The sequence below is a fragment of the Chelon labrosus genome, assembly GCF_963514085.1.
Source record: "Chelon labrosus genome assembly, chromosome: 21".
Taxonomy (NCBI): domain Eukaryota; kingdom Metazoa; phylum Chordata; class Actinopteri; order Mugiliformes; family Mugilidae; genus Chelon; species Chelon labrosus.
In genome coordinates, this window is record NC_140354.1 from 11,922,431 (window position 1) to 11,944,031 (window position 21,601).

A 21,601-nucleotide genomic window follows, 5' to 3' on the forward strand; every position below is an offset into this window, starting at 1 on the left:
CAGTCAGGAAGGAGACCAGTAGGAGACTCAAGTTGACCAATAGGAGCCAGGAAGTAGACCAGTAGGAGACACGAAGAAGACCAGTAGGAGACTAAATATGACCAATAGGAGCCAAGAAGGAGACCAGTAGGAGACAGGAGGGAGACTAGTAGGAGACTAAAGTAGACCAGAAGAAGACTGAAGCTGACTAGTAGGAGTGAAGGAAGACCAGAAGGAGACAGGAGACAGGAAGAAGACTAAAGTAGACCAGTAGGAGACTAAAGATGACCAATAGGAGCCAGGAAGGAGACCAGTAGGAGACAGGAGACTAGTAGGAGACTTAAGTATACCAGTAGGAGACTATAGTAGACCAGCAGGAGTCAGGAAGGAGACCAGGAGTCCTGTCGACCAACGCTCACTTTCTTCCACATTCTTCTTCTCCTTCAGAGGTTTGTTCCACGTTGGCTCTCCTCCACATGAGATGAAACGTCTGCTCCTCTGTAATTAAATTCTTTCCGCTTCTTTCACACTTCTTCTGATTATGGAGACGCTCCAGTACTAGAAGCTCGTTCATCACCATAGAGATGAAAAGCCACGAGCTATAAACCCAACCCGTTCCTCCACGGGACATTTTTGATCAGGCTGCAGGTCGATGCGAAGCTGACGGCTGTTTGTGCCGAGCGTCTGAACAGTGAGAAGGAGATCACTTCACCTCATGAGTCCCGCTCTCAGATTCCACTCAGCAGGTTTCTGCTCTGAAGGCTGAATTAATGAAGGGTGACAACTGAGCTTCACGTCTGAATGTCAACTTGTCCCCGCGCCTGATTAATGGCTGTAAGTGTAATCAGTCTGAAATGAGATCTGGGCATTAATTACACACACACACAAACACACACACACACACCTGAGCGTCTTCCTGTGCATGTCTTCCTCTGTGATCCCGACGTAAGTGAGCGTTTCATTCCACACTGGATTCAAAGAGTTACGGATCGTCTTGGTTTTCAGTTTATTGGCCTGAAGGACACAGACACAGATGCAGTCAGACATATTGATGGTTATTGATTTTAGTTTCACTCTCTGCAGATATTTCTGTCTGCTCTCTCTGAACCTGAATTAAATCTGAAAGAAAAGGATCAAACTTAACGTGATGCACGTTCATCACGCAGATGCAGAGACTGGCTGCAGACTCTTAATTTAGTAACAAAGGGGAAAAGAGGGGTAAAAAAAAATAATAATCCACTCCACAACAGCTTGAAGAAAAAAAATAACAACCTTCTTTTAAAGTCTAGAAAACATCCATTCTCCAAATAGCATCAAAATGAACTCATTAAAAAAAAATTAATTAACGAGCGTCTATTAAAGAGCAAACAAAACAATGACTCAACAACAAAAATATGAATAAAAAAATGTAAAAGACCGTCGGAAAGCCCAACAATTAAAAATAGAAACGATGCATGTTCACAGAGAATCAGTCCAAACACGCAGGGCCGGCGCTAGCCATTTGGGTGCCCTAAGCGCAAATGCTTGGTGGTGCCCCCCCCAACCAACCAACTACCCACCACCAAAGGAATAACAACCATTCAGAATTTCTTAGGTTCTCTTTACTTCCAAAATAACTGCTGCAAATAAATAATTTTACATTAACAATGGCACCAAACATGAAAAGAAATGCATTTTTGATTGAACCATCATACAAAAATATTGCACACATTAGTCTTTTATATAGGCCTATGTGTCACTGGAACATTTAAAATTCAAAACTCTATTTTACCTTTAAAAGAGGTCTGATGAGGCACAATATAATTCTGTACATAATTTGACAACTCTGTGAATATGAAAATATACAAACACTGAGATTGTGTTTTTTTTTTTTTCTAATTGCAGTTTCACCAACAGATGTCGCCCTTGGCCTATGAACCTCTTGAAAATGACCGCATAGAACAACGAAACTTATCTAAAGCGGTCTAATTTGGCAAAATCACATCACGTTCAGTTGCAGGGTTTTTCTAAAGTTCACCTTACCAAGAGCCGTTTCCCACTCACCATTTCATTACGTTGTGAAAGTGTCACTTGTAGCGTTACCTTTTCACTACACATCGTTTGATCATAATTGATAACAAACGCCAAAAAAGCGTCCTGAAATGCAAAGCAAACTAGGCTAATAGGCTAACGTTACTTACCTGACTATATCTCTGATGGCTAAAAGAAATAGCAAGCCCAGTTTAAGCATAATCAAACATAGCATTGCTAGCTGACTAACTGATAAGTCTACCGTGCAAAAACGCAACACAGGTTCTTTTTTATTTATTTATTTGTGATCGTACAGCAGTAATGTTACAGTAGCCCACACAGCAGCACAGGTTCGCGTGGCCGTCATCAGATCTGGAAGTCGCTGAAAAGGCTCTTTCGAGGTTGTGGCTTCGAGTCAACTTCAGTGAGGCGCGGTGGTTTATGGGATGAGTAGTTCCTTAATTCTCTCGGAAATGAAAATATGTACACAGTCTTGTACCTTTGACTTTTTTTGGACTTTCTCTTCGTTTTTTCACTCGAAATGGTATGCTTATGAGTTCAGCCGTAGCTGGTTATCCTAAGACATGCACTAAAACTCTTTAGATACGGATTTTTCCAAAACGTCAATGGGAGAAATGAATGGGAACCGTACTTCCGGCACCTCCGCTCTCTTTGGCTGTGGGCGGGACTGTGACGCTCTATTGAGGCATAATCGAACAGACCACTGGGAGGTGGGGAAGGGGGGCACCAGAGGGAGACTGGAGAGAGGGCCGCACAGGAGATTCACCTTTTTCTCGACTAATTTGGTCTAGGCCTATATTACTTTTGTATTGCTTTTGTATATTAACATGCTTTAGACATATTTTATTTGTTATTTATACTAGTAGCCTATTGTGATGATTTTTCACGACCCAGATTTTTTGGTGCCCCCCCAGGCACTTGGTGCCCTACGCGCAGTGCGTGATGTGCGTGTGCGGAGCGCCGGCACTGCAAACACGTTTCATTCGACTTCTTGTAAGTAAACTAAGAGACACAGGATGATTTATTAATCAGTAAAAGCTGCTTCTCTGTTTTTGTGGAAAACTGTAACTCAGAGTTAATCGCATAATCACTACACGCAATGGCTACGATTAAACTTATGATCAATATATTCGTCCAGATAATGAATATTTGAACAAACAATAGAACTAATTTATACTGTTCTCAATGTGTTTGCTTTTCTAATGAGACAGGACGTACAGTCAAGTCTCAGGAGGTTTTTAACCTCAGCTTATTGATGATTTTATATCCTTTATTCAGCACTTGATTCAAAATATCAAATCTCATAAAAACAAATCTGCAGGAGAACATCACTGACTCTTGCTGTCCTTCAGTTTCAGAACAGGAATCGTAATGCTTGGGCTCCAGTCTACGTCTGTGAGCTCTATAAAAGCCTCTTGCTCTCTTAAATTGCCCTTAAAAAAAAAATAACATTTTTGATCTCTTTTGGTATTTCATACCAGAACTGGTCACGGAGAGAATCAGATATTTGATTTACGTCTGCAAGACGCTGGAAGTGTTTACTTTACAAAATAAAAAAAAGGCAGTTAACTTCAAGGTCAGCTGAAGTTTAATCAATTATGGCAAAGAGAAGCTCTAAAAAGGAATTAACAGGAAATGCCTCATAGAGTAAAGTTAACAGATTAGTGCATCTGCCGTAAAAACACAGAACATGATTCAGATATAAAGCAGAATTATTTACACAAAAGTAAATTCATTTGAATGAAAACATGTTCATCTTCCAATTCTTCATAACTTGTGTAAATTGTGATGTTATGACATTACAGCTACTGTAAAGCAAGGAGTCCTGAATCAGGACGGTTAGACCAACTCAGATTTGCCAGACGAAGAATGGATTCAAATCAGTTTTTCACTGAAATTGTTCTCTGTGAAGCGAGAGAGGAGATCTGAGGCAGCAGAAACCACAGTAACTTCATGACATTAATGCTGTTTAGCCTAAACGTCCCTTTAGCTTCAAATATTCTGACATTAAAATCATCCAGATGAGTCATTACCTACAAAATACATTAATATATAAAAACCTCACTGACTTCTAATATAACGTCAGTACAATATTTATTCTGCACTGAAAGAAATGTCTTGGGTTCACTTTTCAGAAGACAACTCCATTCAGATACAGTTTCCTTCGTGTCTGCTGTGAGGAAGGATTTCATTTTATGGCTTTTTAAACGGCTTCGTAAAACTCCTGAAATCAGCTGGACAGAACAGCAGGCAACTCTAGGAAATCTCTGTCTTTATATTCGCGGTACGTGTCTCACCTTGCAGGCTCCGGGCAGCAGGTGCAGTTTGACGTAGGGGTCGGCCAAACCGTTGAAGTCCATCGGCTTGAGACCCTGAAGACAGAAAAAAACAGGAGAGCCGGTGAGACTAGTGACGTTTTACTGCTGATCCCTTTCCCCTTTCTGAGCACAGATGTTGATATCACCACTTTTCGCTGTTATTATTATTTGGATTATGAAAAGTTTTACTTGAGGCTTTAAAGGGTTAAAGTAATATGAATCACATGACCCGTGAGGACTTTCTGCTTTTCTTATTGTTGGATTGAACTTTATAGTTTAGACCCAAAAACAATTAAGAGCAACTTTCAATTTTCTTATACTTTCATGGAGATTAAATATATATAATTTGTGTCTTAACATTTAATGGTATGAATGTCTTCTTCAGTTTAAGCCATTAAGCGTTATTAACTATATAAATATCAATTATATCTGGTGGATATTCTATATTCTATTAATTCTCTTAATTAATATTTTATTTAAACTTTTGTATTTGAGTAGTTTCTCTTTTTCCCCCCTTTATTAAGATAAAAATAAAACATAACCTGTGCGAGTCTCCCGCCGTTCCAAAGTTTCAAGTGTATAAAATCTAAACCCGACAATTTTCCCCCCCACGTGTCCACGTGAAACGCTTGATTTGAGTCTCTTGACCTCGTCAGCAGGAGCCGATCATCATGAGAAATTGCCGCTAAATTTCTTTCAACAGCTTTGACATTTGCAGCCACGGCAGGAAGATAGATTTTTTTCCCTCTGCATATTTTTACCCCTCCCCCGCCCCACAACATTTTTAATGAGCCTGAGGACGATCAAGACGCTGACCTTCTAGACGCGCCTGTAATAAGGTCTAAGACGCGGTCACGTATGTTCCAATTACTTCTTCTCTGCATTGCAGTTTCATTTTAATGAGGTAAACACATTTAGATCTCTTATTTTCATCAAAATCAACCTATTCTTTTTATGTGGACTGGCTAGCTTTTTTTGCTCCTATTTTGGTCTCCACCAGTGCTCGCTTGGTTAATCAATAACATTTTGTCTGGGTAAACACGGAGAACATTAATACTAGGAGAGGAGGATTTAGATGGAGGGTCGTCATTAATCCTGGAACTAACTCATTCCTTCTGACAGCAAAATAATTGAAAGGAGCATTAAAGGTTTGTCCATGCAGGACCTAAATAAAATGATTTGATTACATGCAGTATGTGAATACATGCCCCAATGCATCAATCAGCATAGGAGTGTTCTGACAAAATGGTTTGGCTGCTGTGGAACATCTTATCTGCTGGAAATATATCAAATGAGGTGGAAAGATTTTGTAACTTTACCGACGTAACTGAATTCATTCAGTAGAAGAACCAAGATGGAGCCACATTTTCAACGTTGGTGTTCACGTGGATTCTGTCTTTGTTCATGTTTTCACGTGTTACCTGTGGTGCCTGGCAACAGGATGTTGTCAGTGGGGGCCTTTGGGTCCTATGGGTTGAAGGGAGGGACCTCTGTGGATCATCCCACAGATACTTGATCAGTTTGGGATCTAATGAATTTGGAGGCCAGGTCAACACCTTGTGCTGTTTTTCATGTTTTTTTTAGTTGTTCAGTCTGCATCCTGCTGGGGATGGCTGCTGCCATCAAGGAGTGTCATTGCCATGAGGTGGGGGTGGTCTACGTTGGTGCTACATGTCTAAGTAACATCCACATGAATGTCAAGTCCAAAGGTTTCCCAGCAGAACATTGAATTGTCACAATGGTCAGTGTTATTTACTTCTCCTCTTAGTGGTGATTTTTCAATTGCTGCACCCTGAGCGAACAGGTTTCAGATTATTTTTCCCAACTACTCACAGGTTCAGTCCAGTGGCAGTTAGCAGGCTTGTCCTTTCTTAGTTGATGTGACAAGTCTCAGCTTACTTCCAGCCCCACAGAAAGAAACAGATCTTCACGACAGGCCATGCGGAGTTAATCCAGCTGCTCAGGTCTGAAGCTGCTTTGCCGCAGAAACGAGTCGACACCAGCAGGGAAATCACTGACATTCAAGGGGGTACTCAAATTAAGAAAACGCAGGAGGAGACGAAGGAGACGAAGCTCTGCGACAGCAGGTGCTCAGATTATCTGCCATTCCGGAGATAATGAAGCAATTTCAACCTCCCTTTTTGCTTCTGTTAGCGCGCTTTCCTCTAATATTGCTCCTCTTCGTGTTCGGAAAAATGTAAACGTCAGTTATAAAATCAGCTGCACAAACATAAGTCTGATTATATGGGAGTTGTAGTGATCTGAGTGCGGAGGAATACTGGCGACTTTAAAAGACACAAATCTAGTTTTTCTTCCGAAGCTGGAGTGGGACATGTTGTTCTTTCCATCATTTATATGTAAATTCCACAAAAAACCTCTGAATGGAAAAACCTTGATGAGAGAAAATGTTCTCAACTTTTTGTTTTCATTTCATTGAAGTCAATCTACACTTTATTAAAAAGCCCTCATACATTATTCTTGCTGTGTAAGGAAGAAAGTGGTCGGGAGGCTCATATAAATGTCCCCTTGGACAGACAGGCTTGTCCATCACGACAGTGAGGAGAAGAATAAATTCACCAAAGATGCAAAGTTAGTGTCATTATTCAGAAGAAACTGTCACTCAGAAGCCCAATTTAAGTGTCAGAAATAATAGGTGGAGCCCAAGACGATGTTTTAAAGAGACAACGACGTCAATCTGCAGGACAGACAGAGTCGAGGTTTCAGTTTAAGAGACATTTCACCTTACTGTGACTGAAGGTGAGTCTTGATCTGTGAGCGTCCCATGAGTCTTAAACGACAGTAGAGTGTGCTTTATTATCTCAGTAGTAGTTGGCAAAGTATTGGCCCTGCAAATATTTTTTAATTGTCTCGTGGACTGGTCAGTTACCACCAAGGGTGGACTGTCATGGGCCAGGCATACCAAGCAAAAACATGAGAAAATGGGCTGGATGGCTACCTTTTGGCATATTTTGCAATGACGACCATAAACCTGTGAAGGCCTTATAGGCGGTTTAGGCTTCTGCGTCAATTTGACGCCGTAGCTATGGAGACAGCGCAGACCCTACGCAGACCATAGTGCCCTAGCTGACATGTACGTCTCCATGAATGTAACTAAGAGCTGCACCAACGCAGAGCGCAAAAGCTGTGATCGGTCCACTTGGTAGTAGCGTATTTCCACTTTAGTATTTCCGTCTGCTTCTCTTTGCAAATTGATTGTTTTGGATCAGTAAAGATGGAACACATCGAGGAAAGGTTAATTGAGGAGGTTCGGCGATGCAAACATTTGTGTGACTCATCTTCAAGTTGGCGAAAGTTTCAGTCGCCGTTGTTGAAAGTGAAGCAGGAAGTAGAAACAAAAATGAACCCGACTGGCAAAAAAGCCACAGCGCGGACTAAAGTTTGGGTGGCATTTTTACTGCTCCAACTGGCGTAGGCAATGTGCGTTTGTTATGGCGTCTATGTCCCAAAATACCCTAAATGAGTCTTTACTATGCATGAACAATACTCCTCAACCCCCCTTAAGCCCTGCTTCTATCTACTGTATGACAGATTACACCAATTTGGAAAATATTACAAGTACGCCTTTCCTTGGGATCCCCGCTGGTCACCACCTTCACTGACGATGATATGCTGCTAACTAGTTTAGTGTTCATAAATGTTCATGAACGCTTGAAGGCTTCTGTAACTTCCAACTCTGTGTCGCACTCATTACAATTTAACGGACTGCTGTTTCTGTGGTCCTGGTGTCTTAAAAATGGTTTACACAGTTTGAATTGTGAGGTTTTGTGCTTTTAAAGGGAGCAGCAATCACGGTTGATGCTATTCAGCACAGACAACACAGTTTCATCTGCTAATATTTGAATTCACTCACAGCAAGTCACAGTTCTAGTGCAGTATGGAGAGAAAGAATATGTTTCTAAAGATGAAAAACTATGTGTCTTATAAAAGGCACGAAAGCCACTGATATTTAGAGAGAGAGATGGGGTGATTTGTGAGCAATTCGGGGTTATTAAGAAAAGCTTTCCTCCGCAGGCTAGGATCCTGCAGCTCCTGCCATCCCACATGAGAAACGTTTGCAGTCGGCTCAGCAGTGACCGACGTATTCCAGCTAAACTTATTCGGAGGTGGAGAGGACATGATTGAACTGCCCTGTAGGCCGTGACGCACCAAGCCGGCGGTCAGCCATTTTCCTGTGAGTGTATGTCGCCCTAGTTTTTCCAGTCCTGCACTGTTGGCATTCGTCAGACCCCAAGTTGCTGGCTGTTGAATTCAACATATTGAACTGGCGGTGGACCGAGTTGGTGGCAGAGATAACTCTGATTGGCTGTTCAGCTTAGAGAACCAGTAATCAGCACGATTCAGAGGGGACATCTCAGTTCAGCGGTTTAGCTAGCTCTTCCTAGCCTCCCAGCTAACAGCAGCTCTTCAGATTTTCCTGTCTTTCATACATGCACAAAACAAATGTGCCTGCTGATCGCTGGCTGTAGCCTTGGCGGTGTGTTCTGGTGCAACTTGTTTGCCCAGACACATCAATTTGGAGTGTGAGCCATGCTAACTTCATGCACCATCCTCTGAGAACCTGCTCATCCTCCTGAGAGAAAATGCCAAATAGTCTTCTAGAGAAATAAAGGCGTCACTTGGACTTTAGAGTCGGTGCATATGGACTATTTCCTGGATGAAGCACCGTTTCCAGTTCCATTTCCAGTCTCGACACCTGCTCGTCACACCAAACACTTTCTGCAGCAGCCGGAGAACCTGCTGCTTCTCAATCTCACCTCCTAAAGTTTAACACCTGCTCTGGGACCGGGTGTTAACGGGTCAGTGAGCGAGGCGACCCCTCCGACTAACTGCTGACAGCTGCCTCCAGTTGCCACAGGTACATATAAGATTCATATCTGCTGTATTATTGTTCCTATTGGGGAGATGAAGGTCTGCGTTTCAGTGAAATTTACTGACCACATTAAAGTCCGAGCAGGGCGCTGAAATGTCAAAAGTCTGAGTAGTTCAGTCTGAATTTTCACTGAAATATTATCAGGAATAATAAGAATATTTTCCACTGCAGCCTTCGTGAAGGGCAAAAAATCGTGAGGGTTCACGTTAAACAAGAGCAGCTTAAATTTTATGATGGAAATCCTCGACAGATAGCAGGTTTTATTTATATAAGACAGATTTCTCTAACATTTTTCAGCATGCATCCACAGTTTTGGGATGTTTGTCTGTCCACAAGGAAACAGCCAAGGAGACAGGATCATACTCCTCAGTTTATATTTACATGGACTCTAGTATTCCTCTTATAATCACTATTCAAATGTAACCACCTCAGTCAGAATAAACTGACCCGATCAGAAGGACTTTTCAATCAGACTGAGAGGGCTGGTGTAAATTTTTGATAATCTATTCAATAGAAGTAAAACAAAAGCTCCTAAACATGTGAACACCTGATCCAGACATCTCTGGTTGGAGTAATCCATTAGAGACAGAAACATGGATGTAGAAATACAACCAGTTGAAGATGAACGAAGCCGTAAATGATGTGGGCAGCAGCGTTGAAAACGTGGAAACATCTTGGTCGTCTTCTACTGAATGAATTCAGCGTTGTCCATAAAGTTCTATCAAGTTCTACTGAGATTGATGTCATGGTGGATGTAAACACATATGTCTCATCAGCCATTTTATTTATTTCGGTCAGATTGAAGAAATATTGTTCGTGTACACCAGTCAGGCATAACATTATGACCACCTTCCTAATATTGTGTAGGTCTCCCTTGTGCCTCCAAAACAGTTGTGACTCATCAGAGAATTTGGGTCCTATGGGTTGAGTGGAGGGGCCTCTGTGGATCATCCCACAGATACTTGATCTGTTTAGGATCTAGTGAATTTGGAGGCCAGGTCAACACCTTCTGCTGTTTTTCATGAGTTGTTCTAAACCGTTTTTGTGTGTGTGCCTGGGTCAGGCTTCATCCTGCTGGGGATGGCTGCTGCCATCAAGGAGTGTCATTGCTATGGGGTGGGGGTGCCTGGTCTGGTCTAGGTGGGTGCTACATGTTTAAGTAGCATCCACATGAATGCCAGGTCCAAAGGTTTCCCAGCAGAACACTGAATTGTCACAAAATGGTCAATGTTATTAACTTCACCTGTCAGTGGTCATAATGTTGTGGCTGATCTGTGTTCAAGAAGCTGATTTCATGATTAAATTTGAGGTTTCTGATGTCTTATTCACTTAGTTTGAAAGATTTTTAGGCCTAATGACTGAATGGAGCTCCTAAATCTAACAAGAAATCTAAAATTAGGAGAGTGGAGTATCTCATTAATTTAAATCACTGGGCATGGTTTGGGATATCATGAAATCTGAAGTATTTAAGCAACATAAATACTCGGCAACATAATCTCCCGTCAGACTCTGATTCTAATCTGAAACAAAGTGCCGTTCGTTACCTTCGCCCGGAGCACGGTGCAGTGCAGCTCACTGGAGCTCTGCTCGTATCTCAACTCGAACTCCAGCGTTCCCAGAGCAGCTGAGGAAACCACACACGAGAGCAGAGGGGATGGAAACAATTATCACAACAACCACAACAAAAAAACAGCATGATTTTCACACAGCGCTCAGGAGGAGTGACAAAGTCCGTCAGAATAAATTGAAACCATGCGACAGAACAGAGAAAAATCAGAGGCGCATTCAGAGGAAGGAAATCCAATTTAGTGGAGCTGCACTTGTCACATGAATCTCAACGCGGCGCGTCACGCGTCAGCTCCTGAAATCCTCTTAAAAACGAGAGCAAACATATTCAGCAAGCCTGTTATAAGCATGCACACGTACTGCGTGGAAGAGAGCAAACATACAAGTAACACACACCGCACACAACGACACAAGCTGGTGTTCTTCCAGAGCTCTTACATAAGACAACACACATACTGTACATGTGATTCATGGCATTAGAACATTATTTTAAGATTCAGCTTTAAATACACACAACGCAGTGGCGTTCTTATGCTAAACTGAGACCTGCTGTAAACTGCTGCCTCTCAAGTATCCCGATTTTTGTGCACTAAAGCAGGACACCGTGAACAGTTCATGTTCAATGAAAATGACTACAAAGAAACACAAAACGAGATCTGACACGGCCAGAAAGTGACGCAAATAACCACAGGAGATGAAAAAAACATCAACAAAAAGGCGTAAAACAATAATGAAGAGATGCAAACCAACAAAGATACACAAGGGACCTTTAAACACAAGTTTTCTAGACTTTATAATGATGTTTTTGGACTTTTTTCTGTTTGCCTGTCCTTGTTTTTCCTGATTTATTCTGAATTTATCGCTAAATCTGTGTCTTTCAGTTGGTTTTCCTCCTGTGTTTGTCTTCTTTCCTCCCTTGTGATTAGTATTCCTTTCTCGTGTTCTTGTCTTCTTGTGAAACGTCAGTCGGTTTTCGGTTGCTGTTCCAGTTCAAAGCACCCATTCAGCGCAAACACTTGGATGTTTGCTTGCCCCGCCCGATTTATTGAGGACGCATCAGGTTAGGGTTAGGATCCTGGAGCCCTGTCTTTGCCCTGGACCTGGAAAGACTTTGTCTGTTGTGTTTCTCCGTCGAGTTCCTGTGTTTCCGAGTGTCCTTATTATCCAGTTTGGTTTCCTGTTTTATTTTGTAATCGGTTTTATCTTTGCATGTAAGCATCTACTTCTTGTTTCTGTCTTTTCCCACCACTGTAATTACACGCACCTGTCTTCCCTTGTGTCCTTTGTCTCATTGACCCATCAGCCCTTGTGTGTGTGTGTGCATACATAGCTTTGTCGAGTTGTGCAGCCTGCTTGTTTTCTAGCCCTTGATTCCGTGTACCTTTGGGTTTTGCTTTCACCTTGCTTTACCCTGTTCTTATCTGGTTCGGATTTCACCTTTTGCCTGCTACCTTTGTAGCACCTTTTGTTCTTTACTTTTGTAAGTAATCATTGAATTGACTTTCGGTTGCGCATCCCGAGTCTCCTGACAGCGTGTCTTGCACTCGGGTCCTGCCTTTCTTGCATCACCCTGACAGAAACAATCTGCAAAGAGACGCGCATTTGCAAGAAGACTCAAGACAACCGAACGGAGGCACAAACCTCTGAGGCACAAGACGACAACAAAGTGACAAAATGATCATGAAGCTGCTAAAGAAATATCCTTGAAATGATACGATCACAAAGAGACACCAGCTGTTGGTTGTTTCGTGTCTTTCAGTCTGGGGGTGGCGTTTTGAACTAATGTAGCTGTGGTGGAGACACCAGCTGTTGGTTGTTTCGTGTCTTTCAGTCTGGGGGTGGCGTTTTGAACTAATGTAGCTGTGGTGGTGGTGGGGGTGGGGGGTGCTGCTGTCTGGACCTAACCCGTCCGTGATTGGACCAGCGTCCTGTTCTCGGTGCGGTTTACCACAGAGGACAGCTTTTCTTCTCCACAAGTGAAATAAATTAAATGGATAAAATGGATATCAGCAACGCAGCTGCTGCCTTCTGGTACAGCAGCTCCAGATCCAGATCCAACTATAATTTTACCAGGGTGTTTCCATGTCATGCTAATTTAAATGTCTATTCCTCTTCGTTTCATTTAATTAAAAAAATTAAAAAATAAAACAATTAATTTCAGCTCGCTGCACTGATCAACTTCACCAGCACGTATTATAAATCACTGCAGCTTGTACAGGCTTCCGAAACACTACATTTTTCTTTTGCTGCTCTGCGTACATTTTAGTCCAAACACTTTTACTCAACCGCCTGCATGTTAGTTTTTCTAAGCTAACGCACAGGCTGAAGAGGTATCTGAGCTCCTGAGCGTTTCTCCCATTGCAGTCCTGAACATGAAATAAAAAAGAAGCTCTCAGCTCTCTTCTATGTATAATGCAGGGTTGTTGTTTTTTTTATGTTTATGTTTCTGCTCCCACCACCTACACTGGCTTACCGCAGCCTGAGGCAGCCATAACATCTCTGCAAAACCACACTGCACAAACACACGTCACTGCCACAGCCTCAGCGCGATCTGAGTCTCTGCAGAGATAATGTGTGCACAAAAGAGAAAATCCTTATGAAAAAGCGTCCTTTGTGATTGAGAGTGTCTTTTCTGTTCCAGAGCCTTGAGTTTTAGTTACAGGAGACAAGACTGTCAAACGTGGACGCACTGCTCCTCCCTCAGACTTTCCCCTCTCGGATGACTCGAAGCCTCGTTATTGGAAAAGCACAAAAAAAATTGTCAGCCAGTGACTGCAAAACAAATACATGCTAATGAGGAAATAAAAAGGGTAAAACCCCCTTAATTAGTCTTTGCTTCAAAGCGGATCTGAGTCAGAGGAGCTTGAAAACATGTCAGCAGCTCTGAGAGCAGCGCTCAGTCCGAGTCATTTATCACAATTTGTTCTCACTTTGCAGCCGAAGCGACAATGGAGAGCATGAAGGAGCGCCTCTCACAGAGCTCATCATTCTTCCTCTGGAGGAAGACGCCGTGGCCCGAAAGCAATCCAGACACACTCTAGGTGTCTGCGAGGCACAGATCATGTTTCAGCTTCATCAGGCACTTGTGGCGTCTGTGATCCGCCCGATCTTCGGCAGACCAGAGGTGGAAGCCAGATGCGCTTGGAGAGGTTTGTGTGAGCTGCATTATTAATGTTCTTCTAACACAAAGACATGAATCATTCATTGGTTTGCTCAGGAGTAAACCGCTGGAGAGATGGTCATTTGTGTTGTGGCTGGTCAGACAAAAGATCTTATTGATCACGGTGAAGACTGCTGGTCCCCCTGAGAAAGAGTCATAAAGTTACTACTACCGTCTCCACAGCCTTACATCTACGGCCATCTCCTTTAAGGAAGAACTTACATCTGTCTGATTTGACGGGAACATTTTGTTGTCCATTGAAAACGAAAATCTTTTCCACATTTGTGAAGAAAATGAAAAGCAGACAACTCGTTATCTAAACCCTGAGCCTTGAGTAAACATCATGATTCATCACGAAAGATGACAAGTAATTCTACAACAGACTTGTTCTTAAGAGAGAGATTTACAAAGGCTGTCGATGAGGAAATGTTTGTGCCAATCAGATATAGGCCTGCTTGGGAACAGCCAGGAGAGCTGCACCCTCATTAATGTCAGCTACAGGTCGGTACCATCTTCAGCCTGGATTTGTTCCCATCCAACCAAATATGTGCCTTTATAAGCAGACGAATAATCTATGAGCAGTTCTTGTTCCTATTGGCAGAAAAAGTTAAAAATTGGGCAATTCTCAAGAAAGTTCTGCGCTGTCTTTTTTTAGATGAGTTCACTTCATCACTTGTGTCAAGCCCGTTTTGTGAAGTGAAGATAATTTGATGAATCTCAATTTGGGTAATCTGTAAAAGGTAAAATCTAAACCTTCAAGCTAGCTAAAGAGGTGTAATGATATAGTATTCAGTAGAGCAAACATTGTCTGGGACTCCCAGCCGAGTCCCGGGACTTGAAAAGTGGCCAAAGGTGACACAACATCTATTTTAGCATTGTTCATTTGGTGAACATTTCAAATAAATCTAAATCCAAAGCTGCAGACTCGATCTGAGCGACTAAATCAGAGCAACTAGCCAAAGTCTCAACAGACACGCTGGATTATCCATCCCTGTCCGACATATCTGATCAAGCAAACAAGACCTCAATTTATTTGTCCTCACACGCATTCATTTTGAAGAACGTGAACACATTGGCTCATGTGCATTCATTGTTTTTTAAAAAATATTTATCTGTAAACCCGCACAGCACCTGAAGCCAACTGTTTAGCCTTTCCCTCTGATGCTATTTAGCTAAAAGCTTAAGCTAATCTCCAAATAGGTAGTGTAATTATTAGATTTAAATTGTAAACAACAGTAATCAAATAAGTTGAGAAGATAATCCGCTCTCAACTCGTCGACAGCCTTCAGCTAACGGTTAATCAAACGTGTCAAAATAAACACCAAGCGGAGTCATGCGAAAAGAAGAAGCCGCCGCCTCATGACCTGCAGCTACGCTCTGGCTGAATGCAGATGTGTACAGATGCACAGCGACACACACACACACAGACACATGCCAACAGCGAGGCTCACTGCAGTCGTCACTGTCGGAGCTGTTGATCTCCACCGATGTGTCCATGCTGCTGGTCAGGGACAACGACCCGCCGCCGCCCGACCTGCCGTGGGCGAGCAAGGGAGAGAGGAGGTGAGCCCCGCCCATCCCTGAGGCCACAGACCCGGGGCTGAGGGCCAGTGGGGAGGAGGCCGGGTTCGGAGACAGGGTGGGGTTTGGGGACAAGGGGGTGGGGGAGGTAGGGGAAAGGCGCGGGAAGTAGGCGGAGATCTGTCGGATGGGTCTGATGGGGCCGGGGCAAACGTCAATGGCCATGTGTTCTTGGATGGAGATGCTGAGCTTCTTTCCTCTCCGCACCGTCATAGAGTCTGAAAAACAGACACCAAGAAAACAATCTCAGCACAAAGCTACTTAGTGGCTTTTGATTTAATCAGCTTCATGAGCTTCGTCAGCAGAAAGAGACAAAAGAAAGACTTTAGTTTGGAGATCTGTAATCCAGCTTTAATTATAAAAGGAAATCAAACATTGGTGATTTTATGAGTTTTCATTATGTCATCGTTTATACGACTCCAACATTTCAGGTGATGCCAGAGTAGCTCAGAACCTAATAAGTGAAGCACTAAACTTTATCAGGCAAACTTTGGGATTAAGGTGTATCTACTTACAACAGGTCGTATATGTTGTACAACATATACTTAAAGGTCCCGTAGGCAGGATTGCGAAGATCCAGGACTTAGCCAAAAAATTTGAACACCGACAACTTCTCAGTCCCTCCCCCCTTTCCGTTAAAGCCCAAAACGGTCTCCCAAGCCCCTCCCCCCACAAGGGAGAGCTGTGCACGATAGAGCGCGTGCATATTGGCCCTGGAATACTGTGCAAGAGCAGAGAACCGAGAGAGAGCGAGTAAACAAACTAGCATGGAACACATCGACGTAAGAACAACAAAATAGTTTTTATAATACCCTTCGTTATTGCTAAATAATTTAGTTAGAAGCATTCATTGTGGCGTTTTATTCCACAGTTTAGATTTATCAATTTGCTATGTGGTAGACATATGACCGCTACCTGTTGATGTGGTTAGACGTTTGAGAGTGAAGCTGAGGCACAGGCTATGAAATGCGTGTGCATGAGCAGTGATTGACACTCTGTTAGATACACCCCTGGGCTTGATTGGTGCATCTGAATGTGGAGCGTTGGATGTCTTGCAAATCGCGCTACAGGCTCTAGGTGGGGCCAGAGGAGCCGAATTTTTTTTAAAATGACCTGCTTCATGCAATTATACTTGAACATAGGGTCAGTTTCAGCAAATATGACAGAAAGTTAGTTTTATAAGGCTTTCCTACTGCACCTTTAAGTGAAGAGCAAAAAGACAAGACAAACAAATACCAACTCTAGACCAAAAAGTCCACAGACCAAGAGCATAAACAAGAGCTACATACATTCTGTGTCTCTAGACTAAAGCGTGGTTTATGCCTCTGCGGGACATAGACGGCGTAACCTAGGTTAGACGCTGGTGCGAGCCATTTATACTTGTGCGCTCGTCAGTCTGGCGTAATCTAACCTCTTTAGTTAACCTTTCTTCGATGTGTTCCATCTTTATTGATCCAAAACAATCAATTCAAAAATTGCTGGAGATGGAGAAGCCGCTACCAAGTGAACCAATCACAGCTCTTCTGGGCAGATGCATGTCATGCCACGGCGTTAGGGTGTGCGTAGGGTCTGGGCTGTTGCCGTAGCTACGGCATCCAATTGATGTAGAAGCATAAACCGTGCATAAGACACGTCAACTAATAGCAAGTCAGGAGCGACAAGACCTATATCAAGACAAACAAATCTCAAAACAAGACAAACTGATAAGATCAACAGATCAAAGTTAAGTCTTGTGCCAAGACCAAGACAATCAAGTCAAACTAGAAAGTATTGAGTCAAGCCACCAAGTCTGAAGTCAAAGCCAACAAATCAAGACCAGCAATCAAATCAAGACTAATCCAACTGATACGTACTCATTTTTATTTTAATTAAAAAACGCAAACCTGATCCAAAAAGGTCACGGTAAGTCCACACAGACTTACCTGATCTAAACAGCATCCATAGCAGCACCCAAAGCTTCCATGAAAGGCTGCTCTGCACACAGGATTTGTTGACTAAAAATGAAAATCACCAGTACGGCCCTTTAAGCTCGAAGCCTGGCTGACGGACACATCACAGCTCACGTTCTGAGGGTTTGCATCGACCTGTCACTTTAACATTTCCACTTCTCAGTGGAACAGCCTGGAGTCATTATAAGAAAACTGTCGCACTGACTCCTCCATTCGATTCCTGATGTGAACGGAGACACACGGCCTTCCTTATTTTCATGTTTTCCAACATCAGGTCTGACACTCGGCAGCCTCGGCAGGTATCTGACAGCAGGAGTTTAATGAGGAGTGTGTTTGTCTGAGTGCCTGAAACATGGAAAGAGGTAAGCCTGGTATGCAGGGATCGATCCGAGTTGTAAAAAGCAGAAAGAAAGCGCTGCGGCATGATGTAGGAATAGACAGGAGCGACTGAGCAGAAGTATAGGCCGTTTAACAACCACTGCGCTAAAGGAACTGTAAGGATGTGTAGATATAAGAGAAAATATACAGGAACCGCAAACTGGACTGGACCCACCCAAGTGTGCAAAGATAGCTCCCTAACAAGGTTTCCATATTCTGGTATGCTTCACAAACAGTAGAGTGAAGTCAAACAGGTTTGATGGCCTTCAGCCAGAACAATGAATCACAGAAACTCTGAGGGAAGAGTTTCACCTGCTGCAAAAACAAGACAGTTCTGACACCTGAACACACCTGAGGATGCAGAATGAAGGCTTACAGAGCAGCAGTCAGTTGTAGTCGTAGCAGTAGTTTGATTCCCTTTAACTTTCCAGGTTTTGTCTGCTATGGTCTGTTTAATTTTAGTTAAGTCTAGCTTAGTTGAATTTAATTTAGCTTTCTTAAGCTGAGTTTAACTTTAATTAGCTTGGCTTTAGTTTCACTTTAATTTAGTATAACTTATTTTGATCAGTTCAATTCTGTTTAATTTAGTTTGATTTGGTTCAGTTCTGATTAATTTAATTTTAGCTACAGTTAAATTCATTCATAATTTTGATTATTTTGGGCCTAATTCTATTTAATTTCAGTTTGCTTTTAAGTTTCTGTTTAGTTTAGATACTGAGGCTGGTTCATTGTAATTTCAGAACTGTTTCATTTCAAGCTTAGCTTAGCTTAGCTTAGCTTAGCTTAGTTTAGCTTAGTTTGGTTTAGCTTAGTTTGGTTTACTGTTGATACTAAGGCTGGTTCAGTTTAGTTTCAGATCTCTTTCATTTCAAGTTTAGTTTAGTTTAGCTTAGCTTAGCTTATCTTAGCTTAGTTTGGTTTACTGTAGATACTAAGGCTGGTTCAGTTTAGTTTCAGATCTCTTTCATTTCAAGTTTAGTTTAGTTTAGTTTAGTTTAGTTTAGTTTGGTTTAGCTTAGCTTAGCTTAGCTTAGCTTAGCTTAGCTCAACTTAGCTTAGCTTAGCTTAGCTTAGTTTGGTTTAGATAGTGAGACTGGTTCAGCTTAGTTTCAGAACTGTTTCATTTCAAGTTTAGTTTAGTTTGATAACATAGAAAGAACATAACGTCACTCATCATTGCCTCCAATCTAAAATCCAGAGTACTCATGTAACACACCCCCTGAGAAGCCATCGAGAACTTCACACGTTATTTACAGATTTATGTTGTAGACACCGGACACAATCTCATTTTTTAATGATGCACCAGTATTACTATGTTTACACTTCGTGGCATATGCTAATCATTATAGTCTGTATTTCTGGCAGCTAAACAAACCCTGAATAAATAGCCCAGAGTCCTGCCTGATGGACCTGTTTACCCTACCATTCACATCGCCCTGCTGTTGACCTTTTCAAATTAAATTTATTGGTCAAATGTGACGCCAAGGACCCCACATCCTCAGACATGACCTGCCAGACAAGTATAGCATCCAGGAGAGTTTACAAGAGGAGCTGCTGCAAGGCTGAATATACAGACCGGAGCTTAGTCATCTCACTGGGAGAGGTGAAAAAACATCACCAGAGCAGGACTTAAAAATGCAGCATTCATTACTTATTGTGAGTTAATGAAAATGATCTCAGTATACGTGAGATTATTAATATATTTTTCACATATTGGGGAAGGAATAAAGGGTTTGTATCTTTTCTTCATTCACGGATTTGTTGGTTTCATTGTGTCTGATGCAAATGTGCCTTAAGATGTAAGACGTAATAAAAGTACAGTGTGGTGAGATATAGTCTCAAATATAATTTAAATAAAGTGACAAACAGAAAAGTCTCCAGAGAACTGAGAGGTTTCCATATATGAGGAGCATGAAAACTGAATTCTGCCTCTGCATTTTGACTCTGGGGACAATAAAAACAGACTAATGGCAATAAATACGCAACTGTGACAATCAACAACACCAACGCCTCAGCGGACCACAGTCTCACAAGAACAAACGAGAAATAAAACACAAAACACAGCACAGTGCAACAGGCACCATAGATCTACACAGATCACTTCCGATACAACCAACATCAAAATAAAGCATTGCCACAGCAGGTGCATGCCATCCAATACACTACCCAGTGCTCACGGATTACTCCTTAAATTGTTTGTATATATTCATCACATTTTCCATTTGCACACTACAAGTATACATATTCAAAATAATGATGTTTCTTTGCACCTGTCAGAGAAAGTTGGAATATTAATAAAGGCAAAACATGAATCATGTGGCTCCAACATCAGCTGAAGCTTCAGCACCAAAAGCAAAGAGAAACAAATGCATGAAACGCATGAAACAAATGCCATATTTCCATCATCTTCTCTACATCTTTTGTTTTCGCTATTGTGACCTTATCTTCTGCATAGTTGTAGCTTCTTATATTAAAATAATGCTATGGAAATGGATTTTCTTTGGCTAGTATCTTCAGAATTTGGATAGCCCTTGCATTAAATCTGGATGGAAACCCTATTACGAAGTAAACGTAGAATTTCCCACAGTATATCATCTACTGTTTTTGTTGTTTGTCCGATTAAGTCGATGGATAAATTCATGTTCTCCAGGAGATTAATCCTACACTGAATCCAACATTTTCACTTGCCCAGTTGTTTTTGGATGACTAAAATATGCAGAAAATGACATTCCCATCATCCTCAGTTTGACTTTATTTCACGGCTAATGGCCAGTTGTTAGCATGCTAATAGTAAAGTAGAAATATTTTATGTGCAACCATTAGTTAGCACTACCTGTGTCTAACTATTCCTGCCTTAGAATGAAACTTGTGGTTATGACATGTGAAGTTGTGTACAAAAATGTTTGGCGTTTAAGTTGGAATAAAAATCAAACGTCAGTCATAAATTGTGATAACACTGCTGCTAACTGCAAACACCAAGGCTAACAGAACAGTTTAGCAAGATAACAACTAGGTAACGTAATGTAAGAAAAGGCAAAAGCATATTCAAAGGATTAGAAGGTGGGAACAGTTTTCATAAAATTATCAGCAGTACAACTACACTACAAGTTATCTCACTGCTAGCATGGATGCTAATGTTGCATTCAACTGCAGAGCTGCCAACTCTCACGCTTTCGCCGTGTGACACACGGTTTTGCCTGTTTTCACACGCACTCACGCCACACATCCAATTTCTCACGCAAAAAAAAAAAACGACTTTCCGTTCCTTTTCAAACTCCACGACGGTAGATGGCGCTGATGAGCGCCCCTGAACCTTTGCGCTGCGCTACACCTGCAGTGCACCCCTTTACTATCTATGCCTGCACCCCGAAGTAGACAGAAGAAGAGATACAGAGACCGCCAGGACAGCAGGAGAAACCAGAAACTACTTTGAGAAGTCTGATAAAGAAGAGAATCTGAGCTGAGACTAGGCCAGTATAACCATGCACACAGATCATAGACAAGGACTTTACCCAGCTTCTGATCTGCATCTGATACTGATTATGCCTCATTTTAGCTATTTTTGTAATGCATTCATCTGTTTTATTGCTTGAAAAAGTTGTAGCCTACTGTTTAAGCACTTTATTTGTTGCACTTTATTTGTCTCTGATGGACCATGTGGTGGGAGACTTTGAATGAAGAATAATGTCCCTCCCTAACTAATGTTGTGTCGTTTTTGGCTGAACATAAATCATTAAGTGCTCTTAAG

The 21,601-nt window shown here is 41.9% G+C and overlaps 1 protein-coding gene across 1 annotated transcript in view; it reads right to left on the reverse strand.

Moving 5' to 3' along the window:
- The window catches only part of doc2a (double C2-like domains, alpha), a gene marked incomplete at both ends in the record, with an annotated part of 36,853 nt that extends 21,114 nt beyond the window's left edge, over positions 1-15,739 (reverse strand). The window contains 4 exons of the mRNA XM_084571354.1: positions 884-993; positions 4,308-4,382; positions 10,764-10,843; positions 15,397-15,739. Of these exons, the coding sequence (XP_084427480.1) occupies positions 884-993; positions 4,308-4,382; positions 10,764-10,843; positions 15,397-15,739 (608 nt within the window). The remainder of the gene's footprint in view (positions 1-883; positions 994-4,307; positions 4,383-10,763; positions 10,844-15,396) is intronic.
- Positions 15,740-21,601: the final 5,862 nt, after the last annotated feature.